Source organism: Podarcis melisellensis (genome assembly GCF_964234715.1).
Source record: "Podarcis melisellensis genome assembly, chromosome: 13".
Lineage (NCBI taxonomy): Eukaryota > Metazoa > Chordata > Lepidosauria > Squamata > Lacertidae > Podarcis > Podarcis melisellensis.
The window spans coordinates 25,235,962-25,252,668 of record NC_138545.1 but is presented as its reverse complement, the minus strand read 5'-3'; the positions used below and the strand labels follow the sequence as shown (position 1 = coordinate 25,252,668).

The window sequence follows — 16,707 nt, the reverse complement described above, 5'->3', positions numbered from 1 at the left end:
CACCTAGATGAACATATTGGGGTGGGGGGAAGGAATTCACAGATTTACTGGAATGTGAATTAGCATCTCAACAAGAGAAGTGCATGCAGTTTGGAGGCAGTCAAAGAAACAAACACTGTCCTCTGATAAGGAAGTGTCACAGTGCTTGCAAAAATACAACCTACAAAATTATGTTGCCATCTAAGGCAGGATTAGAAGAAAATACAGGACAACGCAGAGGCAGACTTTGCATCACTACTGTAATAAAAACAGACCGGGTGCAAAGGAATGGACCACTCCCTTAGAGACAAATGTGAGGGTATAAGAGCTGGACACAGGAGCACAGGTAAATGTGATTGTGATGGACAGACCTTGAGTCAGCAACTAGTCAGAGTTGTTTAGAACAAAAGCCAATCTGGAGTAACTGGTGAGTCAAAAATGCAGAATTTGACAGTTAAGCAGATAGAGGGATTGCATATTGGCTAGAAAGGGATTGTATGTCATTTAGATAGGAACCTAGGGACACATGGACATGCCTTGATTGGGATTAGGAATTAGTTAAACAGGGATTACCAATTTGATTCCCTGCGGGGGAAATAAAAATCCTAGAAGGGGCTGTGAGATTTTTGCTAGGGCAAATGCCAATTATAGGTGAAAACTGTCTAACCCGAGAAGAGATTTCAGTAAGAATGCCGACTGGGGTTTTAAAGTTTTCTGTAAATAGTGTCTGCTTGAAACTAGATATTGTGCCTCACATAAATAAGCATGTCTAAAATGAAGTGTTGTGCCTTAAAAGAGTTATCATTAAACTGGAACCCACAATGAGTTTAAATACATTAAAAGTTTATTTTTCTTCCTTCTCACTACTTTGACCTCTGGGTTGGCAATAAGTGGACACAGGGCACCCTTCACATACCTGTAAGTAGAACACCTGGCTGCAGTTTAAATAAACACACATTACCACAAAGATTTAAAACTGTTACTTGGGAAAGTTGAATTGTTTAAACACCTAGAAAATGAATCATGTTGTCCAGCTCTGATCTTTGGTGAGGGACTCTGACACAGAGATCACTGGAACAATCTTTCAAAATCTTAAAAATAAAATTAAAAGCGTTGTCCTTTTAGAAAACAAGATAGAGGACAGGAAGTTTACAATGGGGAAGTAATTCCACATGAAGAATTCCTAAATCCAAAGCTTCCTAGATCCAACAGAGATCAAGTTGCTAGGTAGGTGGAGTTAGCAGACTCCAAGCAGTCTCTGTCCCTCCACTCTGCTGCTTCCTGGAACAAGCTGCAGTTGTAGCATGGCTCCCAGCTACAAAAGAGCCCAAGTGAACTGAATCTTCCCAAAATGTGATTTTACAGCCTGCATCTTTGCTAACTGAAAGATTGCATCTTCCTTACTGTTACGAAACCAAGCTATTTTCCTTTTAAGTCATTTAGAACATTTTACTTCTTTGTTTGTTTTGTTTGATTTACTTCCAATGGATGGAGATTTACCTGCTGCAGCTTTTGAAACTATGTGAGTAGATATCTTCACCTACTTGCTAAGCTAAAGTGTCTATCATGTCTGAAGTATTTTCAGGGGAAATGTTTGTTTAAAGGTGGAGGGCGGCAGATGTAAATCCAACTAAGTTTTAATGTGCTTGGAGAAATCACAATTGTATCAACTCTACTATGAGAGGTTGAAGAATCTCCCTTCCAAACCTCTTTCTGCAACAAAATTACACAAAAATAGTCACAATTGAGAATAGCACTTGAGATCTATCTTTTCCCAGGCATGGTTACCTTAGATTTTCAGGAATGATGATGACCCTCAGATTGCATCACAAATATTTAAGAAGTTTACTATATATATATATATATATTCAATGTTACCTCTAGTCCCACATACAGAGGCTTTAGTCTAGTGGGTTGGCATAAATCAAAGTGAAAATTGCAAAGGATTTGCTGAAAAAAAGTCTTCGACTAACACAGGTTCTTATTTGGCATTACTAAATTACAAGGTCACATCACTAGAAAAGGGAAGATCCCCTGCTGAGCTTCTGTTTCATGGAAAAGTCAGGACCAGACTACAATGTGTGAAACACCTTAACTCTGACATAACACAAGGTGTTCAGTCTCAGTTACATAAGAGATTGAGACAAAAATAATATCACTGATAGCTTGACAACTAAAGGTGACCTCAGATAGGCAGGTATTGCAATGCAACAGACAGCAACTCTTCTGGAGATCGAAAAGGAGAAGAAAGAATGGCAGAAGTGGGAGGAACACAGCAGAGGGGGGAAATGGAGCAGGGAATACTGAGCCAGTCGTACATCACACAATTCTCTGTATCATGAAACTAAATAAAAACATTATTCAAAAAAGAAAGAAAGAAATGAGTGTAAGAAAGTCCAGTTGAAACCAGAAGGTTCCATCAGCCAAGCACCCATTCCCACCACCCTTCTGAGAAATACTCCTCCCCACCCTCCCACTATATATAAGGGTCTGGTGACTTCTGTTTCAGAGTATCTGAAGAAGTGTGCATGCACATGAAAGCTTATACCCAGAATAACTTGGTTGGTCTCTAAGCTGCTACTGGAGAATTTATATATATATATATACATTGGAAGGATTCTTTTAAAGACTGTTTTAGGACTTTTTTTAAAAAAAGGACTTGATTCTTTTAAAGGATTTTTTTGGAATAGTTTTTTTAATAATCTTTTCAAGATTTATTTATTTATTTCCACCATGGCAGACCAACACTGCTACCTACCTGATTCTAGAAGGTTCTAGAGAGACTTATATAGCATTATTATTATTTTAAATGTTATGTAGTGTGCTATTTTGAAACAGGAAGTTATTTTTTTCTTTTTATTTAAATACCTTGATTATTTGTATTAGAATCATGTGGCCAAGTCTTTAGAAACACTGCTTTAATTTTTGTGGGACTCCTGAGTCCAAGCTTCCAGGGACACAATTGATCATTTCTGTTAGGCTCTTGAGACCAAACTCTAAGGAGTGTGTGTGGGTTTTTGTGTGTGTGTGTGTGTGTGTGTGTGTGTGTGTACACATGTTATAATTTTCCACCCCATGGTAAAAGCTTCATTCTGCATGAGTATACAGATAGGTTCACTGTTCCAGAAGAAAAGGATGGGATGATTATTATTATTATTTAAAAAGATGAAAATAAAGTGATGAAGAAATTGCATCTGGAAATCAACTTTCTATTAAGGAAAAAAGTAAGATATTTATAAATTTATAACTTTAGTGATACCTGTGTAGTTTTCAGAGGAGTAAACACAGACAATATTTCTATAGTGTATTGTGTAGAATCAGGAAAACTGCTTGTTGCGGTCTCTCCTGGAACTTATTGAGACTTGCATAGAATACCCAATGACCTGGTTTCCATTACATACTAAACCAAATATTATCTTGGGAAGACTGCACAAATGTTGAACATCATGGAGAGGAAAGCACAGTAGCTATACTCCTCCATGATCCTTTTTACTGTCAGCTCAAGCTGCACCAAGTTTTGTTTCAGCATGTCATCCAAAACAGGACTAGCAGTTAGCCTCTCTCCTCACCAACCATGAACTTCAACCAAGAACAAACCTTCATTGCAGCTCCAAGTGAGTGAGGAGAGAGCTGAAGCACCTTTTCTTGTCTTAGCATAATGAGATAGCAAAAAGGTCTGGGGAAGAGCAAAGCAGCTTTGAACCTATACATTTTACATGCAAAACAATGTGGTTTGTGCACAGCATGCATTAAGGTTATAAACATATAAAAAAGATAAGAACAGTTGAAACCTGTGTGATCTTACCTAGCAGGGAGAGCTAAACATTAGGCCTAGAATTTAGAATATAGGTGAGTATGTGCCAAGTGTGTGAGACATGTGGAACTATTATCAGTGACTCTTGCTAAAGACCTCACTGAAAGAACAGGGATATTAGGAATCAAGCTTTTAACATGTCCATGACCCAGATTGTTATAGACATTGCATTTAATAGAATAAACTTGATTTTGAATCTGCATCACATAGGCAGCAAGTTATCCCCTTATATTTGAGTGTTACTTCAGTTTTGATGCTGAATTACAATATCAAAATACCTTTTGTAAATATGGGAATTCTCTCAAGGTACATCTGTCCTCTGCATATTGCCATATACTAGGCAAGTATGGCAATGATGGCAGTAGGACTCCTGTGTTCCTCCTCTAGCAGTGGCAGCATTAAACTTCAAGAGCTTGAGAACATCTACTAGTTTTGAAAATGTGGGAGGTTTATTTTAAAATAATGATATTTTATCTATGTGAAGTTGAAGGCTATGTTCTCATTTAAATAAATATTTGTTTCTCCTTTTTTGTTCACTTCTTTTACCTTCAACATCCAAAAAACCCTCTTTCAATGTAGTAAATATTTGTTATCACTAGAGGACTTAAACCAATGTTTATCTTTCTGTTTTCTTCCAGTGACAGGAAATTTTTTATTAATGAAGGAGAAAATAAGTAATGAATCCTCTGTCTCTGAATTTCTGCTCCTGGAGTTCTCAGCAATACGAGAACTGCAGATTCTACACTTCTCTCTGTTCCTGGCATTGTATCTGGCAACTGTATTTGGGAATCTTCTCATCATCTCTGCTGTAGCTTTTGACCACCACCTTCACACTCCCATGTACTTCTTTCTGATGAACTTGGCCATCCAGGACCTCGGGGCTGTTTCAGTCACCATCCCCAAATCCATCATGAATTCTCTCATGAATACCAGACACATTTCTTACAGTGGATGCATTGCTCAAGTTCTTTTATTTCTTTTCTTCTTATCATCTGATGTTTCCCTCCTTACAGTCATGGCATACGATCGCTATGTTGCCATTTGCAATCCATTACAATATGAAATGTTGATGAACAAGGCAGCCTGCAAACAAATGGTTGCTGGCGTGTGGGTCACTGGCCTTCTGTATGCAGTCATGCACACAAGTGCAACTTTTGCAACCCCTTTCTGCTCCAACATTGTCAATCAGTTCTTTTGTGAGATCCCACAGTTACTTACACTTGCCTGCTCAAACCTCTACCTAATGGAAATTGGAGCTATAGTGGTGAGTATAATAGTTGTGTTTGGATGTTTTGTCTTCATTGTTGTCACTTATGTGCACATCTTTACTGCAGTTCTGAAAATCCCTTCTGTACAGGGAAGGAAAAAGGCGTTCTCCACTTGCATACCTCACCTTGTTGTCGTCTCCGTATTTTGTTTCACAGGATGTTTTGCTTACCTTAGGCCTCCCTCTAAGACTCCATCTGATGGGGACTTTGCATTAACTGTGATGTATAGTCTTGTACCACCCATGTTCAATCCAATAATCTATAGCATGAGAAATAAGGAGATAAAAAATGCATTATCAAAACTGTTGGGTTTGAGGCAATCTCCTCTGGATATATCTTCCAGGCTTGTTTTGAAAAGGTATAATTAAAGGGCGCTCCTGGAACACAGCATCATTTGAAGTTAAATTTTCCTAATAGATTCAGATATTCAAACTCAACATCAGCCTTGTTTCAAATGGTCATCTTGCATTCCTTCAGCTCAGCTCTATCACACTTTTGCTTGTCAGATTACATGGCATGTTGATAATACATTTATGTATGTATGTTGAAGTTTATACCCCATTGTTCACTTGCATGGTTTTCAAAGTGGCCTATAACAGGCTGAACACATCTCAGTAGCATTTAATCCTCTGGTTTATGGATAGTAACAGGTCATGTTTCCTGTCTACTCTGTCACCCCACATCATGCAAAGAGCCATTTGAACAGACTATTCAGGTTTTCAGAGGAGTGACAGCACCTAGATGAAATGACAACACTGGTCTTGAAAGACCTACATTGCCTCCCAGTACGTTTCTGAGCACAGTTCATAGTGTTGGCCCACCTGCTGCAGATCGGACGTGCTGAAAACTATCAGATTTCAGTCCACTGCAATTTCTGTTATAATAAAGCTTTCTTTTCCAGAGACCTTTGTGAAAAGTTTGTCATGCACAGGGCCTTGGAAGGTGGGAATAGGCTCCAACCTCACAGGACAGCAGGGAGGAAACCGGTCAATTTTGACCTTCTATGCAGTATCCGCAACAAGTTAAGACTTGTCTCTGGTTAAAGATTTAGGCGAGACTCCTTTCAGTATTCCATTGCAGTTTTGGTTTACTGGGAGTTGGGGAAATTGTGTTTGAGCCAGCATGGGGTGGAGAGTCTGGAGGCTTATTGCTTCAGGACTTTTCCTTATCTGCTTTGGAGCTTGTTGTTGAGTCAGGAGCTTGAGTCAGGAGCTCTAAGACAGACCTAGTGGGCAGGGGTGCCACCATCAGGCTTCCAGTCACTGGTGAGGCAGGTCCTTGCCTAGGGCTCTTCATCCCCCTGGGGGCTGGCCCACTCCTAGAGCACTAAAACGGGTCCCTGTTAGCCAGGTATCAATTTGCTCATGCCGTGCGCCAGTTATTGCAGCCTGCGACTTGCCTACTGCCTAATTCCTTCCCAATAGGTGCTGCTACAAAGGCTGCACACTGGGGCCTGTCAGCGGACAGGATTATGAATCAGACTTGTTGGAAGTCTGACGCTGACAAGGGTTACATCAGGAAGCGTCGCCAATGATGCCATTTGGAGTGTTGTCCACAGCATCATGCACTGGGCTGGCAAGCGCGCTAACGAGTCTGGACTGGGGTGCCATCTTGGCCTTCCTGCCCAAGTGAACGTATCCTGGATGTCCAGATAGGGAATGCTTTGGGAGGAGTTCCTCCCTTTGGTGCGGTCAAGTGTGACCTGTGAAGGTCTTCCCCCAGCATTGGTGGTGCAGCTGTGCAAAAAGGTTTGCCGTCTTCCCTCAGCATAAGTTTGTGTTCCCGCGTGCAAGAGGACTTGGATGAGTTGATGGCAGCTCTCCCTGAACTCAAAATATTTTGGTTGCAATTGCTTCAGCGACATGTGTGACACGGCAGCCACTGCCCAGCTGCCACCGAGAAGGCCAGAAAGTGCGTGGATGGTGCAGTGGCCAAGAAGGTCCTAGCCTTGGGAGGTGCGGTTATCCACCATGCAGGCATTTCCTTCAAAGATGGGGTTTTGTACAGGTCAGATGGAGTACAACTTTCTGATTCTGGAAATGACCACTCACCTCACCCTTTGCGTGGTCGTGCACAACCCCCTGGACCCTATGCGGCACCATTAGCACAGGCTTGGCTTCGCCTTTTCCAGGTGGGATACCTGGAGGTCTCCGCCTACCTCAGCCAGTTGCCCAATCCTGCCTGGGGAGGCGTTGCCAAGGTGATCAGGCCAGGTACGGGGAGGGACTACCTGCCCACACAATAGGGGGAGGATCTTACCTGGGAATCGTCAGTTGGCTCCAGAGCTTCTCCCACCCTACCCATCCTCAGTTAAGACTTCTTCTGCAGGTTAACCTTTTCTCCACAGGTACGCGGGCACTGCAACGTCAAGGTTGCTGTTGAGGGCTGGAAATAATTCTCCTGCATTGGCAGGTTTGCCTTTCCCGTAGCAAAACATCACAAACATGGCGGTATCTGGCCTTGGGCGGAATCCTTTAATCTATCTTCCCTTAATGGGGGGGTGCAGCGGTGACCCATGTCCCCTCCTCTTTGCGGCGGCGATCCCAGGGTTCCCCGTTAAAGGGGTTGTTTGGGGGGAGGCTTTAGCCGTATGCCTAGAGGTTGTCATTGCTCTCCCCTGCGATGGCAGCTTAACAGGTGCGGGCTCTCTCTGATTGAACCTATGTTCTCCAGAACCAGCCCATCTCCCCTCCCCCCACAACCCTGATGTTTCCCATATCCCCGGCAGGGGACTGGGAGGGATAAACGCCCAATGCCTAAGCCAAGGTCTACCCATAACTGAAACATAATAAAGTTGTGGCCAATTTTAATCCCATAGCACATTGTCTTGAGTCGTTATTCCACAAGGGGGCAACCCAGGGTTTGGGAGACTCCGCCTGTCCATGCAATGATGTTTGGCTGACTAAAGTGTCAGCGGGGTTAAAGGTTTGGTTGCAGGTGTGAGTAATATTTGGCAGTGAGTGCTGGTGCTTTTGTGGCAGTTAGGCATTGGTTCAAGGTGGTCAGGAGGGGAGGTCAGATTACCTGGCCCCTCCAATGCGCAACAGGTATTCCGTTAAAGGAATCCAGGGACTCGCCATGCTTTTGTTGACACCTTTTGGGGGGTAGGGCCACGCAAGAGTCCCTGGGAGCATTTTGGGGTGAACTTGAGTCATGTGACCATAACAATGCTCCCCCATGGTGTTTACCTGTACTGACGATATGGTGGGGCCCAGTCGTCAGTGTTATCCTGCTGAGGTCAAGTGCAGCTAGTCAGGAACCAACGCCTAAACAAACCACTCACTATCTGTAATCAATTTAATTGTGGCCAAAATTTTGCCAATAACCTAAAACTAAATTCCTTGTCAATTGTGTCTTTATTATTGGGAAGCTCCTGGGAATCTTAACATGCAACCAGAAGATTGCATGTTCCTTTTTGCAAGGAAATGAAGCTCTTTTATTTCCGAGTCACTTTTCGAGATCACTTTTACTTCTTTAATTTTTGTACTGCCAATGGATAGAGACTTGCTTGCTGTAAGGTTTGAAACTCTGTGAGTAAATATCTTCACATATTTGCCAAGCTAAGTGTCTATGATTTATTCTAGCTGAAGTATTTTTACAGGGAATCCAGTTAAGTTTTAATGTGCTTGGAGAAATAACCATTGTGCTAACTCAATCAAAAGAATTCTAAAATAGTCACACTTGAGAGCTATTCCCCTCCCCCCCCCAGGCATGGGGCGTAAGTTTGCATCACAGGTACTTAAGAAATTTTTTCATGTTACTTCTAGTCTCAAAAAGTCCCACTCTAGTGGACAGGCAGAAAGTGAAGTAAAGATTATAAAGTATTTGCCGGGGGGGGGGGGACAGACGGATGGACAGAACTTGGACTCAAAACAGATCCTTATTTGGCATCACAAAATTAATGTTTGGTTGGCCGATATTATCAAAGGCATAAGAGGTTGGTTGCAGGTGTGAAGGTATTGGTGGTAAGCTTTGGGCTCGTGTGGTGCTTAGGCATTGGAATAGTGTTGTGTGGGGGAGAAAAGGTGCAGTCATCACCTGCCCCTCCATGCTTAAGGGTATTTCGTTAAAGGAATCTGGGGATATGGATCTCATCCAAAGCCTGTGGAGCGGCTAGGGCCATGCCAAGATGCCTTCAGGAATCCAGGGGATGCTCAAATTGATCCGCATCAGCAGGGCTCCCCCTACTGGTGGTTTACCCTTACAGACTTCCTGCAAGGCACGCAGGAGTGTAGTCTGTTGTTGCCAATGCCTAAGCCAATACCGCTCACATTCTGTAACCAATAAAGTTGTGGCCTAAACTAACATTAACCTAAAATGCTGTGTCCTTGTGTCTTTATTTCTCTTGGGGGTGCCTTAGGGGCCTTGACACACAATTACAGGGCCACATCCTTAGAGCAGGGAAGCTCCCTTGATGAGCTCTTGTTTCATAGAAAACTCAGGACCAGGCCAGCATGCGTGTTAACACCTTAACTCTGATTTAACACAAGGTGTCGAGTCCCAGACACATAAGATACTGAGACAAAAATGATATTATGGAACAAGGTTATGAGCACAGACTCCTCTGCAACCAAAGGTGAGGGTTGAATGCATGATGGTATCTCAGGGACACACAGGGATGTTGTTAATGAAGAACTAGCTCTCAGACAGTATAAAATACAGACCTCAGATGAGCATATATTAAAATGCAATAAACAGCATCTCCTCCAGATATCCTAAATGGGAGAACACAGTGGGTAAGGGGAAATTACTGTACATGGGGAACACTGAGCTAGTTATATCTCACACAACTATCAGAAATGAGTCTGAGAAGGTCCAGTTGAAACAAAAAGGTTCCAGAAAGACTTATATGGCATTAACATCATCACTATTATTAGTATTAAATTATATGGTGGTTTTTTTTAGAAACAGGAACATAAATAAATCTAAGTGTCTGTGGTTTAGTCTAGCTTAAATATTTTCATGAGCAATGTTTAAGGTGGAAGTTTACATACTTTGATGGATTTGTGTTGGACACCTGGGACCAAGGCTTAACAAACACTCCTGCTGCTTTTTGTGGGGCTCCTGAGTCCAACCAACAAGGAACACAATTGCTGATTTGATTGAGGCTCTTGAGACCAAACTCCTAGGAACATAACTGTAACAATAGTAATAAATTTCCACCCCATGGTAAACTCTTCATTCTGCAAGAGTATAGAAACATTTTCACTGCCTCAGAAGAAAAGGAGGAAGAGATTAAAAGAAAAAGAAAAAAAAAGATCCATGGGTGGCTAGAAGAATACAGAACATCTTGAAGTGATAAAGAAATTTCATCTGGAAATTTATTTAAAGGAAAAGAGTGAGATGTTTCTATTTCTATAACTTTAGTGATACCTGTGTAGTTTTTGGAGGGTTAAATCAACTATTTTGTATTGTGTAGAATGTGAAATCCTGCTTGTTATGTGGTCTCTCCTGAAACCTATATAGACTGCACATAGAAAACCCAGTGACCTGGTTTCCATGACAAGCTAAGCCAATTCTCAACTTAGTGAGACTTCACAAATGTGCAATGTCCTGGTAAGAAGATTACAGGAGCTTTGCTCCTCTGTGCTCCTTTTTACTGTCATCTTAAGCTACTCCAGGTTTTGACTTGCACACCATCCAAACCAGGACTAGTGGTTTGCCTCTCTCCTCACCAACCATGAGCTGCAACCAAGAACAAACGTTCACTAGTGAGTTAGGAGAGAGTTTTAGCACTTTGCTTGTCTTGTCTTGTCATAGTGTGGCAGCAAAAAGATCTGGGGAGCAGCAAATCAGCTGGAAGCTTCTCTCCAAGTGTCTATACATTTGAACATTTATAAGACTGTGGTCTGTCCACAGCACACATTAAGGTTATAAACATAAAACAAAGATTAAAACACTTGAAACCTGTGATCTGAACTAGGAAGGAGTTGCAAAGCATTGAGCCCAGAATACTGAATACATGCCTCCTGGGAAGTATGTGCTCTGTGTCTGAGCTATGTGGAACCACTACCAGTGATTCAGTCAAAGACCTCACTGATCAAATAGGGATGTTAGGAAACAAGCTTTTAAGGTATTGTAGACTCAAGTTGTGATGGGCATTGCACTGGAAATTAACACAAAACCCACAAATTTTAGTCTCCATTAAATGGGCACCTAATCATCCTCCTAGATTTAAGTATTACTATAATTCTAAGTAATTATCAAAAGTGTGTTGTAAATATGGAGATGATGGCAAGAGGCATCTCCCCTCTCCACATTGTTTCTGCAGACTTCCACATAGACAGAAAATATGCCAAAGATGGACATAGAACTACAGAAGTGGCAGCATCCACCCCACTCAATCACAATTGGCCAAAAGAGGCCTGGGGTGATCGTGATGCCACTCTGGCGTAAAGAGCATCACTCCCCCCATACCAGGGGTGGGGGAACTGTGTTGTGGATCCAGTTTGTGAGCAGCACCATCTACTAGTTTTGAAACAGCAGTAGTTTATTTTTTTTATTTATGGTTGTCAGTTATATACATTTCAATAGTTTTAAAATTATTTTATCATTTCAAAACTCGACACATTCCGTGGTTCCTTAATTTTTATTTTCATTTTCATTTCCAGCATATTCTAAATTATCTTAACAGATTCTTTCATTCATCTACTTTAATTATATACTCTTATGAAACTGCAGCTTAGTACAACAATTTGTTCATAAATATTCAATAATGACCGCTCCCCACATTAAATGGGGGTCCCCTTTGTGTGGTCATGTGCAGCCCCCTGGACCCTATGTGGCACCATCACCACAGGCTTGTCTTCACCTCCCCCCAGGTGGGATACCTGGAGGTCTCCGCCTACCTCAGTCCATTCTTTAATAAAATGTTTGTTAGCTTGATTTCTTATTTTTCCAGTACATTTTGCCACTTCTGCATAGTCCATAAGTTTTTGTACCCATTCTTCCTTTGTCGATTCTTCTTTTTCTTTCAATTTTTGGGCAAATACCTTTCTTCCCGCTGTAGTAGCATACATGAATAAATTTCAATGCTCTTTGGGTAGCTCTACCCCTATAATTCCCAGAAGAAAAAAGACTACTTGGCAGTAATTTATTTTAATATATATGGAGTTGAAAGCTAACATCTCCTTTAGATGAAGATTTATTATTACACTATTTTGTTCACTACTTTAAAAAAAATATCCCACAAAAATCATATCTGAAGCAGTATTGGATAACAAGTATTGATGATTAGAAGAGGACTTAAACCTGTGCTTGTCTTCCTGTTTTCTTCTAGAAGCACCAGTCATTTTAGTAATGAATGCAAAGATAGGCAATGAATCCTCTATCTCGGAATTTCTACTCCTGGAGTTTTCAGCTGTACGGGAACTGCAGATTCTACACTTCTTTCTGTTCCTGGTATTGTACATGGTAATTGTATTTGGGAATCTTCTCATCATCTCTGCCATAGCTTTTGACCACCATCTTCACACTCCCATGTACTTCTTTCTGATGAACTTGGCCATACAGGACCTAGGGGCTGTTTCTGTCACCATCCCTAAATCGATGGCCAATTCCCTCATGAATATCAGACACATATCTTACGCTGGATGTATTGCTCAAGTTCTTTCATTTTTCTTTTTCTCATCATCTGATGTTTCCCTTCTTACAGTCATGGCATATGATCGCTATGTTGCCATTTGCCATCCATTACAATATGAAACGGTTATGAACAGGGCAGCCTGCAAACAAATGGTTGCTGGTGTGTGGGTCTCTGGCTTTCTCAATGCAGCCATGCACACGAGTGCAACTTTTGCAACCCCTTTCTGCTCCAACATAGTCAATCAGTTCTTCTGTGAGGTCCCACAGTTACTTACACTTGCCTGCTCTAACATATACCTAATGGAAATCGGAGCTATAGTAGTGAGTGTAATACTTATGTCTGGATGTTTTGTCTTCATTGTTGTCACTTATGTACATATCTTTACTGTGGTTCTGAAAGTTCCTTCTGTTGAGGGAAGGAAAAAGGCCTTCTCCACTTGCATACCTCACCTTGTTGTCTTCTCCGTATTTTGTTTCACAGCAGCATTTGCTTATCTTAGGCCTCCCTCAAATATTCCATCTAATGGGGACTTTGCAATTACTGTTATGTATACCATTGTACCACCCATGTTCAATCCAATAATTTACAGCATGAGGAATAAGGAGATTAAAAATGCTGTATCAAAGCTCTTGGGTGTGAAGCACTCTTCTATTAATATCTTTTCCAGACTTATACTGAAACGGTTACACTTCTCTCTGTAGGTGTAAGCATTGGGATCTGTGGAGATATCATGACCAGTTACAGCCTCTAGAAACATGTTGTTATGCAGACTCAAAATCTGCCAGGTGTCACAAGGACATCTTGTGTTCCTCCAGCGTAGATGCACCATTAATAATGTTGCATCTGTTTTCACATAGCCTGTTAATCGTACATTTAGAGAGGGAATGTCTATCATATAGTGCATGTGTACCCTTTCTGACCCAGTGCATTCATCTGGCAATCAGCTTTTCTGTGGATTGTCATTTATTTTTACTTAAAGCTAAAGTGGCTTTTCCTACAGAAAGGAGAGAAAAAACCCCACTCACATCCTTGGTTTCTAGTCATGGGAAAAGGAAAAATGTGGATAAACCCTTGTTTAGCAACTTCAGATGAGAAGGACCTGTTCTAATTGGATTTCGGGATTAGTTTTAGAGGGCTACCCAATTTGCTTCCTTGAGGCTAAGGAAAAAACCCTAGAAGGGGCTGTGAGATTCTTGCTAGGCAGTGACACAAATATCCATTTTAGTTGGGAAAAGTCTATCCTGAGACTAGTTTTAAACTAGTGTTTTGACTGGGGTTTAAAAGTTCTGTTTAAAGAGTTTTTGCCTGAAACTATTGCGTCCTACTCAAGTAACATTTCTAAAATGAAGTGTTGTGCCTTAAGAGAGTGACTATTAAGTTTGAATCCTCAATGAATGTAAATCTATAAAATTCTATCTTTGTTCCAGAAGTGCCTCCTCATTACTTTGAACCTTTGGTGGCAGATAAGTGGACACAGGGCATCCTTCCCATAAGTAAAACACCTGGCTGTTTTTTTACCGACAAAGAGTTAAAATGTCTCCAGTGTTGTTACTAGGGAGAGTTGTATCTTTTAGAAACCCAGGAAAGTGGTCATGTTTCCCACCTCCCATCTTTACTGAGGGAATCTGACACAGTGGCCACTGACACAATTTCTCATAATCTTAAAAAAACAAAACCACATCCTTTTGGAAAATGTAAGAATTGAGTTCCACACGGGGAAAGTAATTCTACACAGGAAATTGGGGGTCAGCTTCCCAGAACAGACAGAGTTCATCCTATTTGTGATAGCATATGGGAATACAGAACTATTGCTTGAAGAAAAAACTAGTCATGCTCTGGGATTCATTGAAAGATGACACGCAATTTGCCAAACAAAAGACATTCACGTTGAACAGAGGTACCCTTATGTTTTTGGAGGTATGGGCAAAGTGAACGATGTATATAAAATCTATATATTATAGCCAAAAAGACCAGTGACATATGTTCCTTGCAAAGTTCCTTTGGACCTCACAAGGCTGGAAGTACTCAAATGTATGGAATCTTTATGAATAAATGAAAAGAACTTCATGTTCTGTAGACATGGCATGCTAACATAATCTAAAGATTTGAACACAATATTCTGATTATTAATTGTCCATAGTTACCTCCAGAGTAGGCATAGGAACTGCTTTTATAATGGATTTTTTTTTTGAAAAACAACAACAACAACCAAATGTTAACTTGTTAATTAATGTATTCATATGTCAGTCACTATATTTTACCGAGGGCAACCAAAGTCAACAGTGATACACATTAAATCTCATGTAGATATGGAAACTCTGGAGACAAGTAGTATGTGCTACACGCCCTCTCACCAACCCCAAAAGCAACCACACACAAATAGAAGTAGAGGTGCTGGCTCTTGTATTTGAATGTAAAAAAATCCACAAATTTATATTTGGATACCAATATTAGCAGAAGCAGATGAGAAACCCCATGTCTGCATTGCAAATGGTAGTTTCAAGGATACCCTTCCAACTATTTTTTTCCCCCTGGTGAAATACTATAGTATTTCCTTAGAATTATTATTATTATTTTACTACTTATTAGATTTAAAAACCAACCTTCATCACAAGCTCTCATGGGTGAAATTTAGAGCATTGACCAAAACACAGTGGCGGGGGGGGGGGGAGGAGAAGGTGTGGGGAACACTGAGCCAGTCATACTTCATACAACTCAGTACCATGAAAATAAATAAAAACATTATTTAAAAAGAAAGAAAGAAATGAGTCTGAAAAAGTCCAGTTGAAACCAGAAGGTTCCAGACAGACTTATGTAGCAATATTATTATTTTAAATATTAGAAAGTGTGCTGTCTAAAAACTGGAAGTTTTGTTTTGTTTTTTACATACATTGATTATTTGTGTTAGACTCCTGGGGCTAAGTCTTTAGAAACACTGCTTTTATTTTAGTGGAACTCCTGAGTCCAAGTTTCCAGAGACACAATAGCTAATTTGTTTTGGGCTCTTGAGACCAAATTCTGAGGAGTGCATTATATATATATGCGTGTGTGTGTATACACACACACACACACACACAGAGAGAGAGAGAGAGAGAGAGAGAGAGGGGGGGGGGGTTATAATTTTCCACTCCATGTTAAAAGCTTCATTCTGCAAGAGTATACCCATATGTTCAATGTTACAGAACAAAAGGATGGGGTGATTTTCTAAAATACAGATGAAAATGAAGTGATGAAGAACTTGCATCTGAAAATCTACTTTCTATTAAGGAAAAGAGTAAAATATTTACCAGTATATGTTTATAATTTTTATGATACCTGGGTAGATTTCAGAGGACTAAACGCAGACAATACTTCTATACTGTATTGTGTAGAATGGGAAAATATGCTTGTTTGTGGTTCCTGCAACTTATTTAGACTCACGCAGAATACCCAATGATCTGGCTTCCATGACATGCTAAACCAAATTTTATCTTAGGAAGACTGCACAAATATTGAATCTCATGGAGAGAAGAGTACAGTAGCTTTGCTCCTCCATGATGCTTTTTACGGTCAGCTCAAGCTACAGCAAGTTTTGTTTTAGCCTATCATCCAAGCCAAGACTAGTGGTTAGACTCTCTCCTCACCAACCATGAATATTAACCAAGAAAAAAACTTCATTACCACTCCAAGTGAGTGAGGAGGGAGCTGAAGAACCTTGCCTTGGCTTAGCATAATGTGGCAGCTGAAATATCTGGGTAAGCGCAAAGCAGTTGTAAGCCTATACATTTTACATGCAGAACAATGTGGTTTGTGTGCAGCATGCATTAAGGTTGAAAACATATAACAAAGATAAAAATAGTTGAAACCTGTGTGACCTTAACTAAGAAGGAGTACTAAACATTAGGCCTAGAATACAAAATACAGGTGAGTATGAGCCAAGTGTGTGAGTCTTATGGAACTATTATCCATTACTCCTGCAAAAGACTCACTGAGTGAAGGGGGATATCAGGAATCAAGCTTTTAACATGTCCATGACTCAGATTGTTATGGACATTGGAATTTAATAGAAGAAACTTGATATT

At 40.7% G+C, this 16,707-nt stretch overlaps 2 protein-coding genes across 2 annotated transcripts; both read left to right on the top strand.

Annotated features, from left to right (window-relative positions):
- Window positions 1-4,320: 4,320 nt before the first annotated feature.
- Window positions 4,321-5,429, top strand: LOC309356070 (olfactory receptor 14A16-like; the record flags this gene model as incomplete). Its single annotated transcript, XM_081887250.1, has 1 exon — window positions 4,321-5,429. The coding sequence occupies exon 1, from the start codon at window positions 4,452-4,454 to the stop codon at window positions 5,427-5,429; it is 978 nt and encodes a 325-aa protein (XP_081743376.1). The 5' UTR covers window positions 4,321-4,451.
- A 7,027-nt stretch (window positions 5,430-12,456) lies between these two features.
- LOC309356069 (olfactory receptor 14A16-like) lies at window positions 12,457-13,347 on the top strand (the record flags this gene model as incomplete). Its single annotated transcript, XM_081887249.1, has 1 exon — window positions 12,457-13,347. Exon 1 carries the CDS (start codon window positions 12,472-12,474, stop codon window positions 13,345-13,347), a length of 876 nt encoding a protein of 291 aa, XP_081743375.1. The 5' UTR covers window positions 12,457-12,471.
- Between the last annotated feature and the right edge of the window lie 3,360 nt (window positions 13,348-16,707).